At 39.6% G+C, this 16164-nt stretch overlaps 1 protein-coding gene across 1 annotated transcript in view; it reads left to right on the forward strand.

The window, feature by feature from the left end:
* The window catches only part of Ccdc73 (coiled-coil domain containing 73), a 121330-nt gene extending 105194 nt beyond the window's left edge, over nucleotides 1-16136 (forward strand). The window contains exons 14-18 of the mRNA XM_010640401.3: nucleotides 4812-4946; nucleotides 7976-8159; nucleotides 9179-10618; nucleotides 12473-12606; nucleotides 15904-16136. Coding sequence (XP_010638703.1) covers nucleotides 4812-4946; nucleotides 7976-8159; nucleotides 9179-10618; nucleotides 12473-12606; nucleotides 15904-16119 — 2109 coding nt within the window. The 3' untranslated portion in view covers nucleotides 16120-16136. The remainder of the gene's footprint in view (nucleotides 1-4811; nucleotides 4947-7975; nucleotides 8160-9178; nucleotides 10619-12472; nucleotides 12607-15903) is intronic.
* Nucleotides 16137-16164: the final 28 nt, after the last annotated feature.

The following is a 16164-nucleotide window of genomic DNA, read 5'->3' on the forward strand; positions in this document are numbered from 1 at the left end:
AGCAACAGGCGTAGTAAGGTCAGGTAACCAACACTGCATCCCAGTCCTTCCTTCTCATCCCCAGTGTTTAAGGCCACGGGAATGGCTCTCATCAGGGGCAGGACTATGGAGTGAAAAGGAGATGCCAGTTTAAAATGCCGGATAGCCACACACACATACAAGATCAGCTGAGCAAAGAAAGCAGATATTCATTTTCTTGTGGAGACTATAAGAACAGCCTTCTCCCAAGAAAACAACTTGACTGAATTCAGAAAATAGGCAGTTATGCAGGTGGCGAGGCTATAATCTCTAAGTCTGGGTAAATCTATAATCATTTCACTTTCATAATGTTTCAGTACTACATGGAAGATGGTTCAGTAAGGAAAAGCTGCTTTAGTTCTGTAAGAATTTTCTTGGATGGGAGTTAAGATCAGTGAACCCTTTAGTTCTGTCTCTGTTTTTTTTTTTTTGTTTGTTTTTTTTACCGTTTTTGAGTGAAGGACAGTTCAGTCACAGTATAACTACTGAGATTGGATCAAAATGGGCTTAAAAATAATAAAGATACTGGCAAAAATAAGCTGGAATCTTATAACTGCTGTTTATATTAGGTCATTCAAGAAAATACTATGCTAATAAAACTAGGTGTGTATTATCAGATAATATACTTAAATCCATTGAGTTTCTTAGAGAATTATGTGTATCTTTTAATTTTGATTTTTAAATTTTGATTAGTTAGATAATCCTTGGGTATACATTATAGGCATACAAATGAAAAGACTATAAATGCTATAAATGATATTCAGAAATTGGGGAAAAGGAAATCACAAAAGAAATTTACTTCATAACCCTAATTGAGCATATGCTGTATCAGACATTAGCCTAGGTACTGAATTTCCAAAGATGCCTAAAATGCAGAGATAACCAGAGAGTTCACACTCTGAAGGAGTACAGATAAGTACAGAATTAACTTCAACAGTGTGGGATGGTTTTTAATATTACTAACAAAGTACTATGAAAGTGCAAAATGATGCTGTTTAGAGCTAGGTTAGCATTTTAGAACAAAATGTGACACAAATTTGGTCAGAAAAGACCAAAGATAGCTTCTCCCTTCCCATTTCATCCTGCTGGCATTGTGGTTCTTTTGGATTGATTTTGTTTGGGTTTGTTTGTTTGGATTGATTTTTAATGGGAAATGTGGAGGCCCAGAACTACATTTTCAAGGTGATGACTAGTCTGCTCTAAATTAAAAAAAAAAGAGCATGTGGAATGTGGGACTGAAAAATAGACTGAGATTAGCTTTTGAAGGGTCTACTACTAAGACTGTTGCATTTTTTAGGTGTTGAGAAGGCACTGAGGATTTAAAAGCAGTGACAGGAGACAGGTAGTTCTGTGTTTTTTTTTTAAAAATAACTTTTGGACAGTGTGGAGGATGGGTTTATGGAAAGAGACCTGTGAGAATGTGCCTGTGAGAATGTGATTAGGGCAGGAGGAGGGACCAGGGAAGAGGGCAGATGCAAGAAGCCTCTGGGAGTAGAACCAGCAAGGTTGGTGACAGTTTCCATACAGTTGGTATTGGAAGGTGAAAGCGTCTGATATGACCGAGATCAGTGTGACTCAGAGGAGAATGTCATTAACTGACACGAAGACTGTAAGAGAGAAGCAGATTTGATGGATGCAAATTATTAGTTTGAGAACTGTTGAATTTATGATTCCTGCCGGACGTCTAGCTTGAGATGCACACCATGCATTTGGAACTGTGAATCTCATCTTAGGAGAGAGGTTAGGGAGGAGATACAGTTTTAGGATTTGTTAGCATAAAGGTGAAATTTGAAGTTAAAGAAATGGGATCATCTCTAGAGGAGTGGAGGACTTGAAGAAGGCCGAAGAGGGCTAACACTGGGGGGCTGGCACCACTGTGAGGGGTGCTCACATGGGCTTCTGTGGGCCAGGAGCAGGAGGAGCCTGGTGAAAGAGCTGGAGGTTTGGGTGGATAAACAGGGGAGCCAAAGAGCAGGCCTCTCTGGATCCTGAGTCAAGGGCAGCAGAGCTGCCAAGCAGCGGGAGGCCTGGAAGAGCCACTGCACTGATTGGCAGGTGATAGTTAAGGAAAGAGCACGGCACCACGGGCACTGCCAGGTTGTCGTGAAGTGGTGCAAGCCCTGTCTCACAGGGTGAGAGTAACTGGGTCAGGAGGAGAAGGGACACAAGAAGGGGTATTAGTGTGCCGAAGAGGACACACTGGTGTGATTTACAGTGTGAACTGGCAGAGAAGAAGAGAAAATAAAGCTGAGACTGCAGGGAGAGGACGGGGTACAGAACGCAGCGAGAGTGGGCCGAGGAGAGGAAGTACCGCATCTCGAGACAGGGATGACCGGTATGTGGGGTTTACACCTGCCTGGGTGAGGGATGCTACACACATATGTGAGACTAATGAGTTTTAAATGCTACACACATATGTGAGACTAAAGAGTTTTAAATGTTTAAAAGAACATCATAATCCTCCGTGATCAAAGGATAGGTTTCCTCAGGGGAACTTGTCTCATATAGAAGGTCTCTGTGCCTGAGTAACCCCCAACAAAAAAAATCCTGAAATTTCCTAGTCAGTGAAAGTTCCATGTATAGATCTAGAGGTCAGGCTAAAGTGTCAGTTTCTGCTGTACCACGTAGTGCTTGGTACTTTTCACCACCTCGAGTTACAATCTGTAGATCCGGTTCACAGCAATAGAAAAGGAAGGCATAACTTTTATAGAACTTCTATGGCTAGAGTGAAGAGGGAAGACACAGGCTGGATGTGGATGGCACCAATTAATAGGCTTGCAGCCTGGATGGAAAAAAAAAAGAGAAAGAAGACGGAAGGCTCATATTTTCTGCCTGTCATGCCCTTGACTGTTTCTTCTTTATGATCCCCTCCACCATGCCACTCTGCCTTGGAGCCAGCCTGTTGACTGAAATCTCTACAAACCATGGGCTACAATAAAACTTTCCTCCTTTAACTTTGGGTGTTGGGTATCCTGTCTCAGCAACGAAAATAGTAACTAAGAATTTGGTGCTAGAGAAGTGGGGTTGTTGCTGTGATGCTACCTGGTCATGTGGTTCAGAAGCCTTTAGAACTGGTTTGCAGGAGATGTTTGGAATGGTTTGGAGATGCTGGCTGAGGAAGCAGCCCGGGAATGCTGCAGACTGAATTTGATGGGAGATTCACGTCAGAGGTCAGAAGACCAGAATGCTGACAGAAATGCAGCCAGTAAAGACTAGGCTCAGGAGGTTTCAGTTAGGAAGAAGGACTACATCGGCTATTGGACTCCAGATTATGTGTGTTCTGTTTTGGCAGAAAAATTGTTTGCATTTTGCCCATGTCCAGGGACTTTGCCTAACAATGAGATTGAGGGTAGTAGACTAATTAAGCTGGTGGAAGAAATTTTAAGGCAGTGTAATACTGAGGTGGTGGCATGGCTGCTGTTGGGGGCTTTTAGCCAGATTTATGTTGAGAATCAAGCACAAAGAGCCCAGAAGAATTATTTAAAACATTTTGAGTTTGGCCAGAAAGGAAGCTCTGGTAAAGTTACAGGCTGCAAAGGAGGAGTAGAAAAGAACTTGGTTGCTAAGAAGGAACCAGAGAATTGAAAAGATAGCTGAAGACAATACAAAAACCAGTAGGACTCCACCCTTCACAGCCTCAAAATTGCAAAATTGCTTTGAGAAGACAGCCCCAGAGCCCCATGTTCCAGAAGGGCTTGGCCTAGAACAGTTGTTGCTCTGGTCTGGGCTCAGAGTACTCAGCAATCCAGGCATGTCATGATCCCTACAGCCAAGAGAGGAGGAAGCCTGGCTACTGCTCCAGCTGGCAGAAAACCTTGGCGTCATCCACATGGTACTGGTTAGGCACATACAGAATGCAAGAGTTGTGGAGTCAGGAAGGATTCCATCCAGATTTCAGAAGGCCTGGGAGGCCAGGTAGGGCGCCCCTGAGAGGGCAGCGTGTGAAGCTGTGAGTGTGAAGCCAAAGGTGCAGTGGAGACCCCAGAAGATCGGAGAAGCCAGGAATGTGTGTCTTCTGAGGAAAGCTACAAGAAGTGAGCAAAGCTGGCTCACGGGAAAAGCCATTGCCAGCTGCTAATGGTACTACAGGAACAGAGCCACCCAAGCCCTTGGGAGTTCACATCCTGACAGATTATCCCAGATGTTGGACATGCAACTATGGGATTTAATGTTTTCCTTGCTGGATTTTGGACTTGCTTTAGTTCTTTTCCTTTTTATCCCCCTCTTTGTACCTTTTGGAATAGGAATGTTTATCTTGTGCCATTGTATGTTTCTTCATTTGTACAGGGGCTCACAGCTAAGAGTTTACCTTAAATCTCAGAGCAGACTTTCAACTTGGACTTTTCAGCAATGCTGAAACTGTTAGGACTTTGCAACTCTTAGAGATGGAATAAATGCCTTTTGCATATTAGAAATGTTTTTTTAAAAATTTTATAACTAGAATGCTTAAATTTTCATTTATATCACAAGGTATTTTAATGCAGTATTTAGAAATGCAGCCCCTAGCTCTGGATTTGAAACTGGCTGCTGTTTTATCTCTGTCTGATCTGGGGCAGGTTACTTAACTTTTGTGAGCATCCCTTTCCTCACCTGTAATTGGGCACAAAATATCTCACAGAATTTTTACAAGTACGCAAGTATATTTAATAAATGCTCAACCCAATTTCATAAATTATATTTTTAAACATTATTTTGTGATTGTACTTATTTTTACTATTTCCCAAAACTTGTGTTAATGTTTTCAGACAAAACATACTTATATATTTGCTTATTTTGGTTAAATGTTGTATTAGGTTGAAGAACTTAATAGAGAAATTAATGAGATTAGAGATGAATTTTCATCCCTTAAAGAAACTCATATTAAGTTACGAGAACAACACAACAAAGTATGCAGTCAGAAAAAGCTTGAAGAAGACGAAAAATTTCAGGTAAAATTCAAGATTGTTGGGGAGTACAAACTGTTAAGCTAGGATATCACTGATGTTTTTTCTGTTTTATATTTTTAGTTTCTTAACTTTAAAAAATGAGAATAAGCATGTAATCTATAATACATTTGAGGTAACTTTTGTGTGTTGTATGCCATAGGATCAAAAGTCTTTTCGGATATGGATTTTCATTTGTCTCAGGACACATTTGTTGTAAAGACTATTGTTTCTCCTATTTATACCTTGGTACTTTCTTGGAAATTAGTTGACCATACTTCTGGACTCATTATGTTCCATTGATTATATGTCTGTATTTGAGCCAATACCACATTGTCTTTAGTAGTGTTAACTTTTTAAGAAGTTTTAAAATGTAGTATAAAATCTTTCTGAGTTCTTCTGGGTCCTTTAGAGTTTCATATCACTTTTAGAATCATTTTGTTGATTTCTAAAAAAAAAAAGTCTGAAATTTTTACTGTGCTGTTAAATCTCTAGATTTGTAAAAAACTGGTATCTTAACAATGTTTAATCTTTGAGTCTATGAACACAATGTAGGTTTCCATTTGGAGGGGAAATTTAAAAAATATCTCAGAAATGCTTTGTAGTTTTCATTGTATAGGTCTTGCAAATGCTTGGTTGGTTTTATTTCTGAGTATTTCATGTTAGGGCCCCTGGTGTATAATTTGGTTTTGCTTGTTGCTGGGGACTGAGACCAGGCCTCATGCGTCCTAAGCATGCCTCTACCACTGGCATTCCTCCCACCCCCAGCCTTCTGTAAACAGTATTTTTAAATTCTATTTTTCGAACTGTTACTTGCTAATATATAAAAGTAAAATTGATTTTTGTATACTGACCTCATTGTAAAAATTATTGCAGACATTCTGAATAGTCTGAATTTTGTTTTTCTTGTTCTTGATTACTGCATGAGCTAGGACCCCTGGCGTGATGGTGAGTGAAAGGTGTGAGAAGGAGGTGCTTGCTTTGATTCTTACTTTAAGTGGCAGGTATTTTATCTCTCATCATTCTGAGCTGTTACCTGTTGGTTCTTGTTTAGATTTCTTATCAGGTTGGGATAGTTTCCTTCTATTTCTGGTACGCTGGGTTTTTATCATGAATGGGCATTAAATTTTGTCAAATGATTTTTCTGTATCTATTGAGATGATCAAATTTTTAAAAATTATTACTAATTGACTTCCAAATTACATTGACTTTCCAAGGTTAAAATAACCTATTTTCTTGGGATAAACTCCAGGTGGTCATAAGGCATTATCCTTTTACTACATGGTTGGCTTTGAATTTCTAATGCTTTGTTAGAGTTAGCATGGATAAACAGTTCTGATCTATAGGTTTTATTTATTTTTCCTTTGTATTATGTGTCTGTTTTATATCATGAGTACTAAAGGCCACCTCATAAACTGAGTTGGAATATGTTCTTGCTCCTGTATTTCTTGGAAAAGTTTGTACAGAATTGGTGTTATTTCTTTATTAAATGTTAGGTAAAACTCACCAGTGAAGCTGTCTGGGCTTTATATTGGTGGGAGTATTTTAAATTAAAAATTCACTATTTAAATAACTATCAAGATTCTGAATTTCTTGTGTTGGAATATAGAAAAATCCATAAAATAGGCCAGTGAATGGCCTGCTTGTAAGGTTGGCCCTGGCTCCTGCCTGAAGACTTGGATTTGGGGCAGGCTCTCACCATTTCTTGACAGTGATGGTTCACGGTGTGCATAGGGTTAGTACCAAAGACAGGGTCTTTTCTGGATGTCTGTTTTCTTCCTGAAGTCTGGGGTGTGCCAGGGAGAGGAAGCGCATTTGTGACCAGCCTGGGCAGCAAGTCTCTCATGAGCTTCCCCGGTGGACCGCATTTCTGGGTGTTGATACACTTCAGTGCGGCAGTCAAGTGTGTCCTGTGGACTTCACTAAGAGATGACTCCGGCATGCTCGAAACTGGTTCCCTCCACCTATACCTCAGGTCTTTGCCTATTTTACTTTTGTCTTTTTGTTGTAATACCTTGTGGGCTTGAGTTTGACTATAGATGGTCATGGCGCCTTCCTGGTGTGTCCTTGTGAAAAATAAGTAGAAATGTCCTCTTTGAGTTCTAAACATTGCCTAGGGCTGGTTCTGGGCAGGGAGGTTGAAGCTCTCATCCTCTCTTTACACTGCAGTGGGAATGACTGACCTTTCCAGTCAGGTCATGGGAACCATTCATTGTTTAACCCTTCAGTGACTTCCCGGTGTCCTCCTGGCGGGACTGAAATTCCTTAGCATGTTATATTGAGACCTTTGTGACCTTGGCCCAGCATACCCCGAGCTGCCTTCATTCCTCCCCATCCCCTCCGTGCACCTAAGCTGCAGCCACATGAAATCACACCTAGTTCTATGAGCAGATGGCCATCTTTCTTCTCTCAAGCATCGGTAGTCTGTTCTCCGCGGACATTACCTGTGACTCCATGCTGCTGTTTAGCCCCATCTTCTCTGAAAAGCCTGTCTTTGACTCCTGAAGGCAGTATATAGACTGTCCCTCTCCTTCCCTGAGCAGAGCTTTGCCTCTGTTTCTGTTGTTTCTCTTCATAGCTGCATGTCAGTCTGTACGTTTCTGGAGGGCAAGGACTGCACTGTTTATCTGGGGTCCTAAAGCCTTGTTCAGTGCCATGTGTGACCTGTGCTCAGGGTTCAGGGGGAGAGAGGATGTGGAGCTGACTGCCGCTTAAAGATACATAAAACATCACTTGGTATAAATCCTTCGTCTACCCTCACCCACCACCGAAACTGGTTTGCCTGCTTGCTGCTGAGAGGGAGCTGTTCTGTTACATCAGTAACATGTGGCATGATGTGGCACGTTTGAGCACAAAGAATGGTGCCCACTTTAATTACGGAAGACTGGATAAAGTGAACTTAAGTCATTTGGTTTTCAAACATTGCTGAATGGTTGAATGGAATACAGATTCCACTTTTCATTAGCAAATTTTGCTTAAATGTTTTGTACTTTTTAAGACTCTACATTAAAAGTATCTCTTACATTTTACCCTAGAATGTTCCAGAAATAAATAATGAAAACCATGAAATAACTGAAAACTCAGGAAAGGCCACCATACAGAAATTTAATTCTGGGATAGAAGGAAAGGAAGAAAACACTAAGGGTTTTTGTTCTGATACTGAATACACAGAAAAGGACGGAATGAAACAAAGTCTGCCTACAGAAGTCATTGTGGAAGGTAATCTGAAAGGTATTTTCTAGTTGTGTAGGGGTTTTCTCTCACCAAAGGGATCTGCCAGAGCACCACATGGTCTTTTACAGAATTTAGAGGAGTGTCAACTGCAGGCTTTGCTCTGAGGACTTGGAGCACAGCTGGAAATACCTTTTCACTTGTACACAGCAGCAGCATGCACTTCCTCAAGTTGACCTTTAACAGTCAATATTTACAACCAGTATTTTGGGGAAAAGGTACATTTTTGCCTAGCCTTCTATTTTTTCATCCCTGGGCTTTTTGAATTCTGGTTTCTGCCCTCATTCCTCTGTTCAGCAGTGGCCTTCTGGAGACCAGAATAGAGCACTCTTCTTAACCCAGAAATGATCCTCTGTAACCATTGGGATGATTTACTAACTCTTCCATCTTGAAAGAGTGGCTGGAGATAGCACTTAGTGACGGTGCTCAAACCCAGGATGAAACAGCCACTTGGTGGAGATGTTGCAGAGAGAATGACTGGACTAAAAAACCCTTTGAGGCTTGACATTTGTATTGAGATTATTTTAACTATACTTAAGATTTGGTATCTACTGCTAGAACACAGATGAATAAAATTAATGTCTTGCCCCAAACTATTCCAGAACTTGAAAATATTTAATAAATAATTTAAAATATTTATGGCACTGAATATAAAAGTGCTGTTGTTAGACTTAAAAGTTAACTTCTGAATATTACTGGACCTAGGTAGTAATAAAAATTAGTGTAACCTGCTGGAATTGTTATCAGCTACATGTTTAAGGGGAAGGTACTGTGTCCAAAAGTAGGCCACTGAATACAGAAATAAAAACTTAAGGTAGAGCTGAATATTTCACATCAAAATATATGCTTGTTTTATGGGGAACTCAATATTTAGGTAAAACTGATGCTATGTTTCTTTAACTGTCTGCTAATAAAATAAAGTTAAATGTTTTTATAAGAAAGGTGATACACCTATGTTCTACAAAATCAGGCATTAGATATAATATTTTACTGTGTTCTTGTGACAGACGTTCAGCATTGTGAGAAAAGCTTTAAGATCAAAACTGATGCAAACAGACCTCAGGATAAAGGCCAGCATGGACTCTACCTAAGCGAGCCCCCCCATCTAGGTAAAGACACAATCAGCCAACAAACTGGGAGTGTTACTGACCCCAGAAAACCTGCTGCTATGGAAACAGAAGACAAGCTGCACTTGGAAAAAGGCAATGGATGCACAGAATTTAAATTACCAAATAATCCATTTTTAGTGGAAGGAACTGAAGGGTCAGGCCCTCACCATGCAGATGTAGGCCTGGAGAGCAAAGATCAGAGACCCTCACCTGACAGCACCGTAAGCGAGACAGCTCACAGCAGAGATCATGACAGAGATGTTTCTGAAAACAAACCATTCGAACAGCAATTCAGATCATGTCTGGGGACAGAGAGGGTAATTACCAACCGAAGCAAAGCCGGCTTGGGTTCATCTCTAGATGCAAAGATGAATCCTGTTCAGTGTGAGAAATACAGTTTACAGGACTCAAGTAATGCCAGCGTAAGTGGTAAACAGTCTAAGACAGAGCAAACACAACTGTCAAATAAAATCAGCGAGTGTAGTATAATGCCTTTTAAACCAACCTCAAGTTTTCAGCAAGTATGGAATGATACTCCCAAGAAGCCTGAACTAGCTCTTCCCTGTGACGCAGTCAACCAACCCATGACACAAGCTGCGTCTGCTGAGAATTCAAAAGTGCTTATGAATTCAGATAATAATATCAGCATTATGCCCATGTTGGTGACACACAACTCCCATCCTGGGGAAAGTACTGTATGGAAAGATATGAAGGATACACAGAACAGCCAATTTAAGAACTGTCTGGGATGTCTAGGAAAGAGTGTGACCACTTCCCCTCTTCAGATTAACAGTGAAAACAGTCAGGCTTCAGCAGACACAGATGTGAAAACTGCTCTTATGAAAACTTCCACAGAAGTACAGTTTTGCAACAAGAGGAAGATCGATGCAAGTCAGATAACTGAAGCCACAAAAAACAACTGCTTCCTTTTTGTGAATGTTAATGAAAGACAGCCTGCATTGTTAAATAATACAGAGAGAACAGAGTCATTAAATGACATCGTTTCAGGAAAAATGTACAGTGAAGGTCAGTGGGTAGAATCACATTCATTCCACATAAAGCCATCTGGAGATTTAGTAAAGAGAAGTGGAAGGGCATCCTTTGATCTTCCTACTTCAGATAGAAAAGCTGAGAAAATGCCAGCATACATCAATTTTCTAGACCCTGGTCCTTGGCCAAAAGTAAATCAAACTGCAGGTCAAACAGTGAGCACTTCAACTTCTAGCACTGCTTTGCTGCTGAGAGAGAGACCAGCAAGTCTGTCGGAAAACACAAAGACCATTTCGGTGGCTCTCTGTAAAAATGCTGGTGTGGATGTCAGAAGGGATGCTGGGCCAGGTAAGAGAACAAGGTTATGTTTTAATGCTTTAAATTTGTTTTACCACTTGTTCTTGATAAAGTCACCAAACAGACTATATTTCAAATGATTTTTTTGGCGGGGGGGCTAAGCCTAAAGCACTGCCTACACATGGGGCTAAGTAAAAGCAGGGAAGATTTTATTAAAGTGGAAGTGGGTTTGTTTTTACCTAAATCTGGGCCAGTATTATCAGTGTGAATAATCACATTTGGAAATTTCTCCCCATCATGGAAGGGCAGCAAAAACAACGGGCCTGGGTCATTAATTTCAAATTGGGAACAAGTAACTGATTTTTTTTTCACTTCTCAGAGTTAATGAATTTCAGCAGTTGGTAAAACTTCTGACAATGTCATGTTTATTCCTTTTCTTCCTATACTCCCAGCATCCTTAGAAACTTTCTTCCCACAGAAATTTTAATTTCTCTCCTGTCACTTTCTTCTCCCAATGCCCTTCCTTTCCCCTCAGTTTTCATCTGTTGCTTTAGCAGCAGCACAAATCCAGCTCACTCTTGGATTTATAAGCAACAGTGAAGGATGACAATATATATCACATTGTATCAACTATATCATAATTGTCACTAAATTGAATGTCTTCGTTTTGCTCTAAAATTCTCCAGAAAAAGAAAGTAACTCAATGAAACATGTACGGAAACACTGAGGGGTGGGGAAGTTGGGTGACAGATATACTCAAGTTCCAATCTCACTCTTGAGTTTTTCAGATTTTTAATAAATACTTAACATACTACATACAAATAGGTGGTCTATAACTAACTGAAGGTAAAAAAGCAGTAAATCAAATCAAATCAAGATACATGACGAGAAAAATGTTTCTTACTGTTGGGTATTAAAAGACATTCTTAAGTTGTAAGGAAACCTGTTGGGTTTAGCAATAGCATTTAGATTCATTAAATATGGATTCCAAGGAGAGACTTCTATGGGACTTTGACTTTTTTTTCATTAGCACATGCTTGTACATGATTACATTTATCATGGGGAGTTTGTGCAAGTACATATCTTAATACTTGTGGGCCTTTAATTCTTATAGGCATCTTTAAAAAGAAAAATTAAAAAAAAATATTCGAGGATCAAAAAATGAATGTTTGCTAGCAACAACTCCATGTAGAGAAAAATAAAGTACCAAAATACTGTATACCTTCCTTTATGTCCCAAACCATAATTTTTAATGTTACTTTGGATTCTATTAATTTTAGGGGCCAGTCTAACATTCAACATTCAGTTTCCTCACAGTCCTTCTAAATTACATTTCAGTGATGTAAAAGGACTGATGTCTAAAATTATGACTTATGATACTCTCATTAAATATACATCTTTCAACTATACTATCTGTATAGTTATTTTTTAAAAGTTGTTTTATATATTTATTACAGCCCAAAGACTTCTAAATAGTCCTTTGTTGGGCTTATTATTGCAGCAAATTTCTTCAATGCAGTTTATAAATGTTTAGTTTGTTCAGACTTTTTCCACTAATCTATGTTCATAAAAGTTATATGAATCTTTACATGTGTGGACAATGTAGTAACCTGGGGAATAAAGGTAACATTTTACATGTTGTTTTGAAAGATATTTATGCATCTTACTCCTTTTAATGTGAAATTATAGCTGTGAGCAAGCTTTCAGAGGGCAATAATAAAATCTTATTTTCTGACATGAAATGCCTAAGAGGAAGGCCTAAGAAAACTTAAGATTCAAAGTAAAAAGAAAACAGGGAAAAAAAAATTTTTTTAATACAAAAGCAGAGGATCGCAGACTAGGCTGTCACTAAAATGAGTGCCTAGAGACTAGAATTCAGTCCTTGCCGTTTCCTCTGTCAATCAGATGCCATCGGTATCACCAGAACTGCTGATGCTCCAAGTAACCAGAGCGTGCGTCCAGACCCCGAGAGAACGCCTAGTGAGGAGAGGAACGCAACTGCAAGGACAGTTCATGATTCTTCTTTTCCCACAGAACACGTAAGTCAATTAAAAATACTGCAGAGCAGACCTCGGTGAGCTAATTCTGCAGATATGTGTAGAACTGTGTGCATCTGGAGGCTTTAAGACCTAACTGATCTCCAGAAGAATATCAAGAGGGCAATGTGGCACCATTTTTCACAATTAAGGTTGATAGAAAACAGCAGGGAAAAGTCACAGTGTATAAATCAAATAGATATAATCCAGCCTGTTTGGAAAATGAGAGGATGAGGCATTGCACTGTGTACTTCTAGTCACCTAAATTTAGAAATGGTGGCATTTGAGCATTCAGAACTTCATATTAAGCTGATGCTTAAAAAGAAGCTCAAGTCTTGTTTTTAATAATGTCTAGTTTATGAAAAGAGAAGAAAATAATGTCTAGGTTATGACTTTTGGATAGTGAGATGGAAGTAATTACTGAAAATGTTAGAATACCATGTACGAAAGCACAGCTATCCACACACTGTGGTATTAAGCAAAGTATCTGTAGAGAGCACATGGGTCCCAGGAGGCTATTTGTCATATGAAAAGCAACTAGCTACAGATAACAGGTTATTTGTTAAATGTGTAAGTTTTATATCATATATCAGAAGTTTAGCAAGAATAAATCTGTACTACTCAGTCCTGAAGGAAGAAAACAAACTGTAACTGATGGAAGGTGACCTCAAGATGAGGAAGGGCTACTTCTTACACTGCACGGTGAGACCCTGAAGCTACCTGGTACACTTCAGCAGCACATTAAACAGCTTTCCTGTTAGCACATTCAAAATGAAAATGACAGTACTACTTATTAACCAACAGCTTTTGGTTTTGAGGTGAGGAGCTCTTCCCCTGGGAGTTAAGAGCACCATCCCCACCTGCCTGTGTTGCATCTCATTCACGGGGCTCTGCTGCACCGTCCCTAGCCTGGCGCTGGGGAGCAGCACTGGGCCCTGGGCACGGCCAGCTGTGTCAGTAGGACTGGAAGCAAAAAGGGTGCTTGGGAGCATCAAAACCACACCCACCCACTGCTCATCAGGCTGAATACTTTCTTTTGGTGAAAGCTAAGACTTTACCTTTGTAGAATTTAACTTTTTGAAAAAAATATTCCCACCGCATCCTTTAAAGTGTTTTTTCCATTTTGCCGATGAATAAATAGACACACAAATATGAGATCATTTTCCAGAGTCAATGAGACATCATCTGCAGTAGACCCAGGCTAGACCTCTTGGCTCTGGGTCAAAAATATTATGCTTTCTCAAAGTTCCTGATACAGAAAGTTTCCATACTGGTGTGCGTAAAACAAGCGCCATTCCCTGGCTGGCTGGACATTTTCTAAATGCTTATTATTATATACTAAGCACCATTATCCCAGCCTAAGCTTAATTATGAAGTACCATGTAATGTGAGACAAATTCTAAAGTACACGTTGACAAATTTCTATTAGGGCAAAGCCACACCATGTACTGTCTGCTTGTGCAATGCAGGAAGAGAATACGCAGTTAGGAGAGACCATCTCTCAGCTTACAAAGCCAAAAAATATAACTGGCAGAAAAAGTCTACCACCTATTCTACATGGAGACAAATGAATTTTATGAAGACTTACAGCCAGAAAAGGATCAGAAGGGTTTGTTTCTCAAACTATTTTATGCACTCTGCACCAATTATGTTAGACTCAAAGCAGTCAATTAGACAGCATTCCACTTTCTCCCTGTGGGTGCAAAGCAACCTGAAAGCTGGTACAGCTTTTATTCTTGTTCTTGGAAATAGGTCAGTAGCCTGCTGCAATCTTGATTACATACAGAAGTGAGGGCTTAAGCTGAGATATTTATTTTACACATCCAATCCCAGGCTGAAAAAGGACTAGTAGACCATGCTAAGGGAAATGTTATGTGGAAGAGGTAAAGAAAAGTTCTAAAAATCCACAGGAAGGGAAAGCACAAAGATAGGTGCTAACATATCTGACCACAGCTGGAACCACAACCACTCCAGAAGCCCCAGTCACACGAGAGAGATCTGGTCTACGCAGACCTCAGCTCCTCTACACTGCATCTTGTTTCTCCACATCCAAGCCTGGCTCTGCTCCCTCCCACTGAGTGGGCTGCTAAGGAGACAAACTAAAGCATCAAGATAAACACAAGAATCAGAATGTTTGGAAGTTATTAATTTGTGCTTGGAAAACAGGACCATCAAACAAAAATTTATAAATAAGTGGCCCTGGATGACTTTTAATGCAATCTGTATCATGTTCAATATTTCTAAAATAAACATTTCCATTACAACCAAAAATAAAAACACAGTAGGAGTTAAGGTTTAGTATTCCTTCTCAAGTAGTTTACCTGTGAATCTAAAGACGATCAAACATTTCTTCCATGAAATCATCTTAAATTTACTTTTGATAAGATAAATTAGAAATAACAAACATTCAATAGGAAGAGATGGTCAAATATCACACACCCATAAAAGGGATATTCTACAACCATTCACAACTTTTGATAAAAAACGTGAAGACTTAGGAAACTGCTCACAGAGGAAAGGCAAGATATAAGATACTATGGAATAATGCAATATGCTAAAAATAGATTAGCAGCGAACAATACCAATGACAGGCTTGTCTGGCTAGTAGATTACTAAAGATTTTTAGTTTATATTCTTTTATTTTCTAAATTTCCAGTAAGTATTTAAAATCAGAAAAAAAACTTAAAATAAAAAAAGTTACATTTTGAAAACAGCCAGGGATTTGGCTCAGTGGTTCCACTGCCTGCTTTGCAAGTGCCAAAAAAAAAAAAAAAAAAAAAGCACATTTTGAAAACAGATTATATATATTTTTTAAAAATGGGACTCAGTGTAGTGCTTTGGAAACATGCCAACTTCCAAATACCTCACTACTCTTTCCTGTTTCTTCAACACTGGCGCTGAGGCATGAGAGGAAACATGAAGTAAAAAGCAGTTTTTATAGTTCACTTCCGTTTGATTTTTTAGTTTTCTCCTTCCTTTGACAGAAGATACAAAACAGACGTGTTTGGGAAGGGAAGGGAAGGGTGTAGAAGACAATACTGATTTTTATCTGCAAGCTCAGTACCCCGTAGAGGACAAATGTGGTCCCCTGGAATATATTAGGTTATCAAGAGCCAATACATAAGCCTACAGATTCACACTGAATAGTTTTCTGGTGCCAGAATTACTCAAGTAATTGTTATAAATCAGCCAGGAAGATGCTGGCTTTACCATATGCTTGTCATGGCAGAGGCTGACCAGACTGTCTTTAAAGTCATCTGTACACTTATCTCAATAGTGAAACAAATCCATCTTTCCTAGGTGAAAGCAGAGCCTCGGGTTCCCACTGTGCTACGTAGTCATTTTCAGGCCATCCAGATTGAAAATCCTCCTAATCTGGCTGCCACTTCTCACGAAGACGGGCAGAGCCTTGTGACAGACCAAGTTGCTGAAATTGAAAAGTACCCAAGCTTAGAAAATGACAACCAGGCTAAAATAAGAAAAGTGGAAGAGATGCTGGGAAAAACAACAGATTGACTGACAAATGCGGTGAAATGATGTAACCAACGCTGACGTCATTCT

The sequence above is a fragment of the Fukomys damarensis genome, unplaced genomic scaffold, assembly GCF_012274545.1.
Source record: "Fukomys damarensis isolate Sample0158 unplaced genomic scaffold, DMR_v1.0_HiC HiC_scaffold_16, whole genome shotgun sequence".
NCBI classification, from domain to species: Eukaryota; Metazoa; Chordata; class Mammalia; order Rodentia; family Bathyergidae; genus Fukomys; species Fukomys damarensis.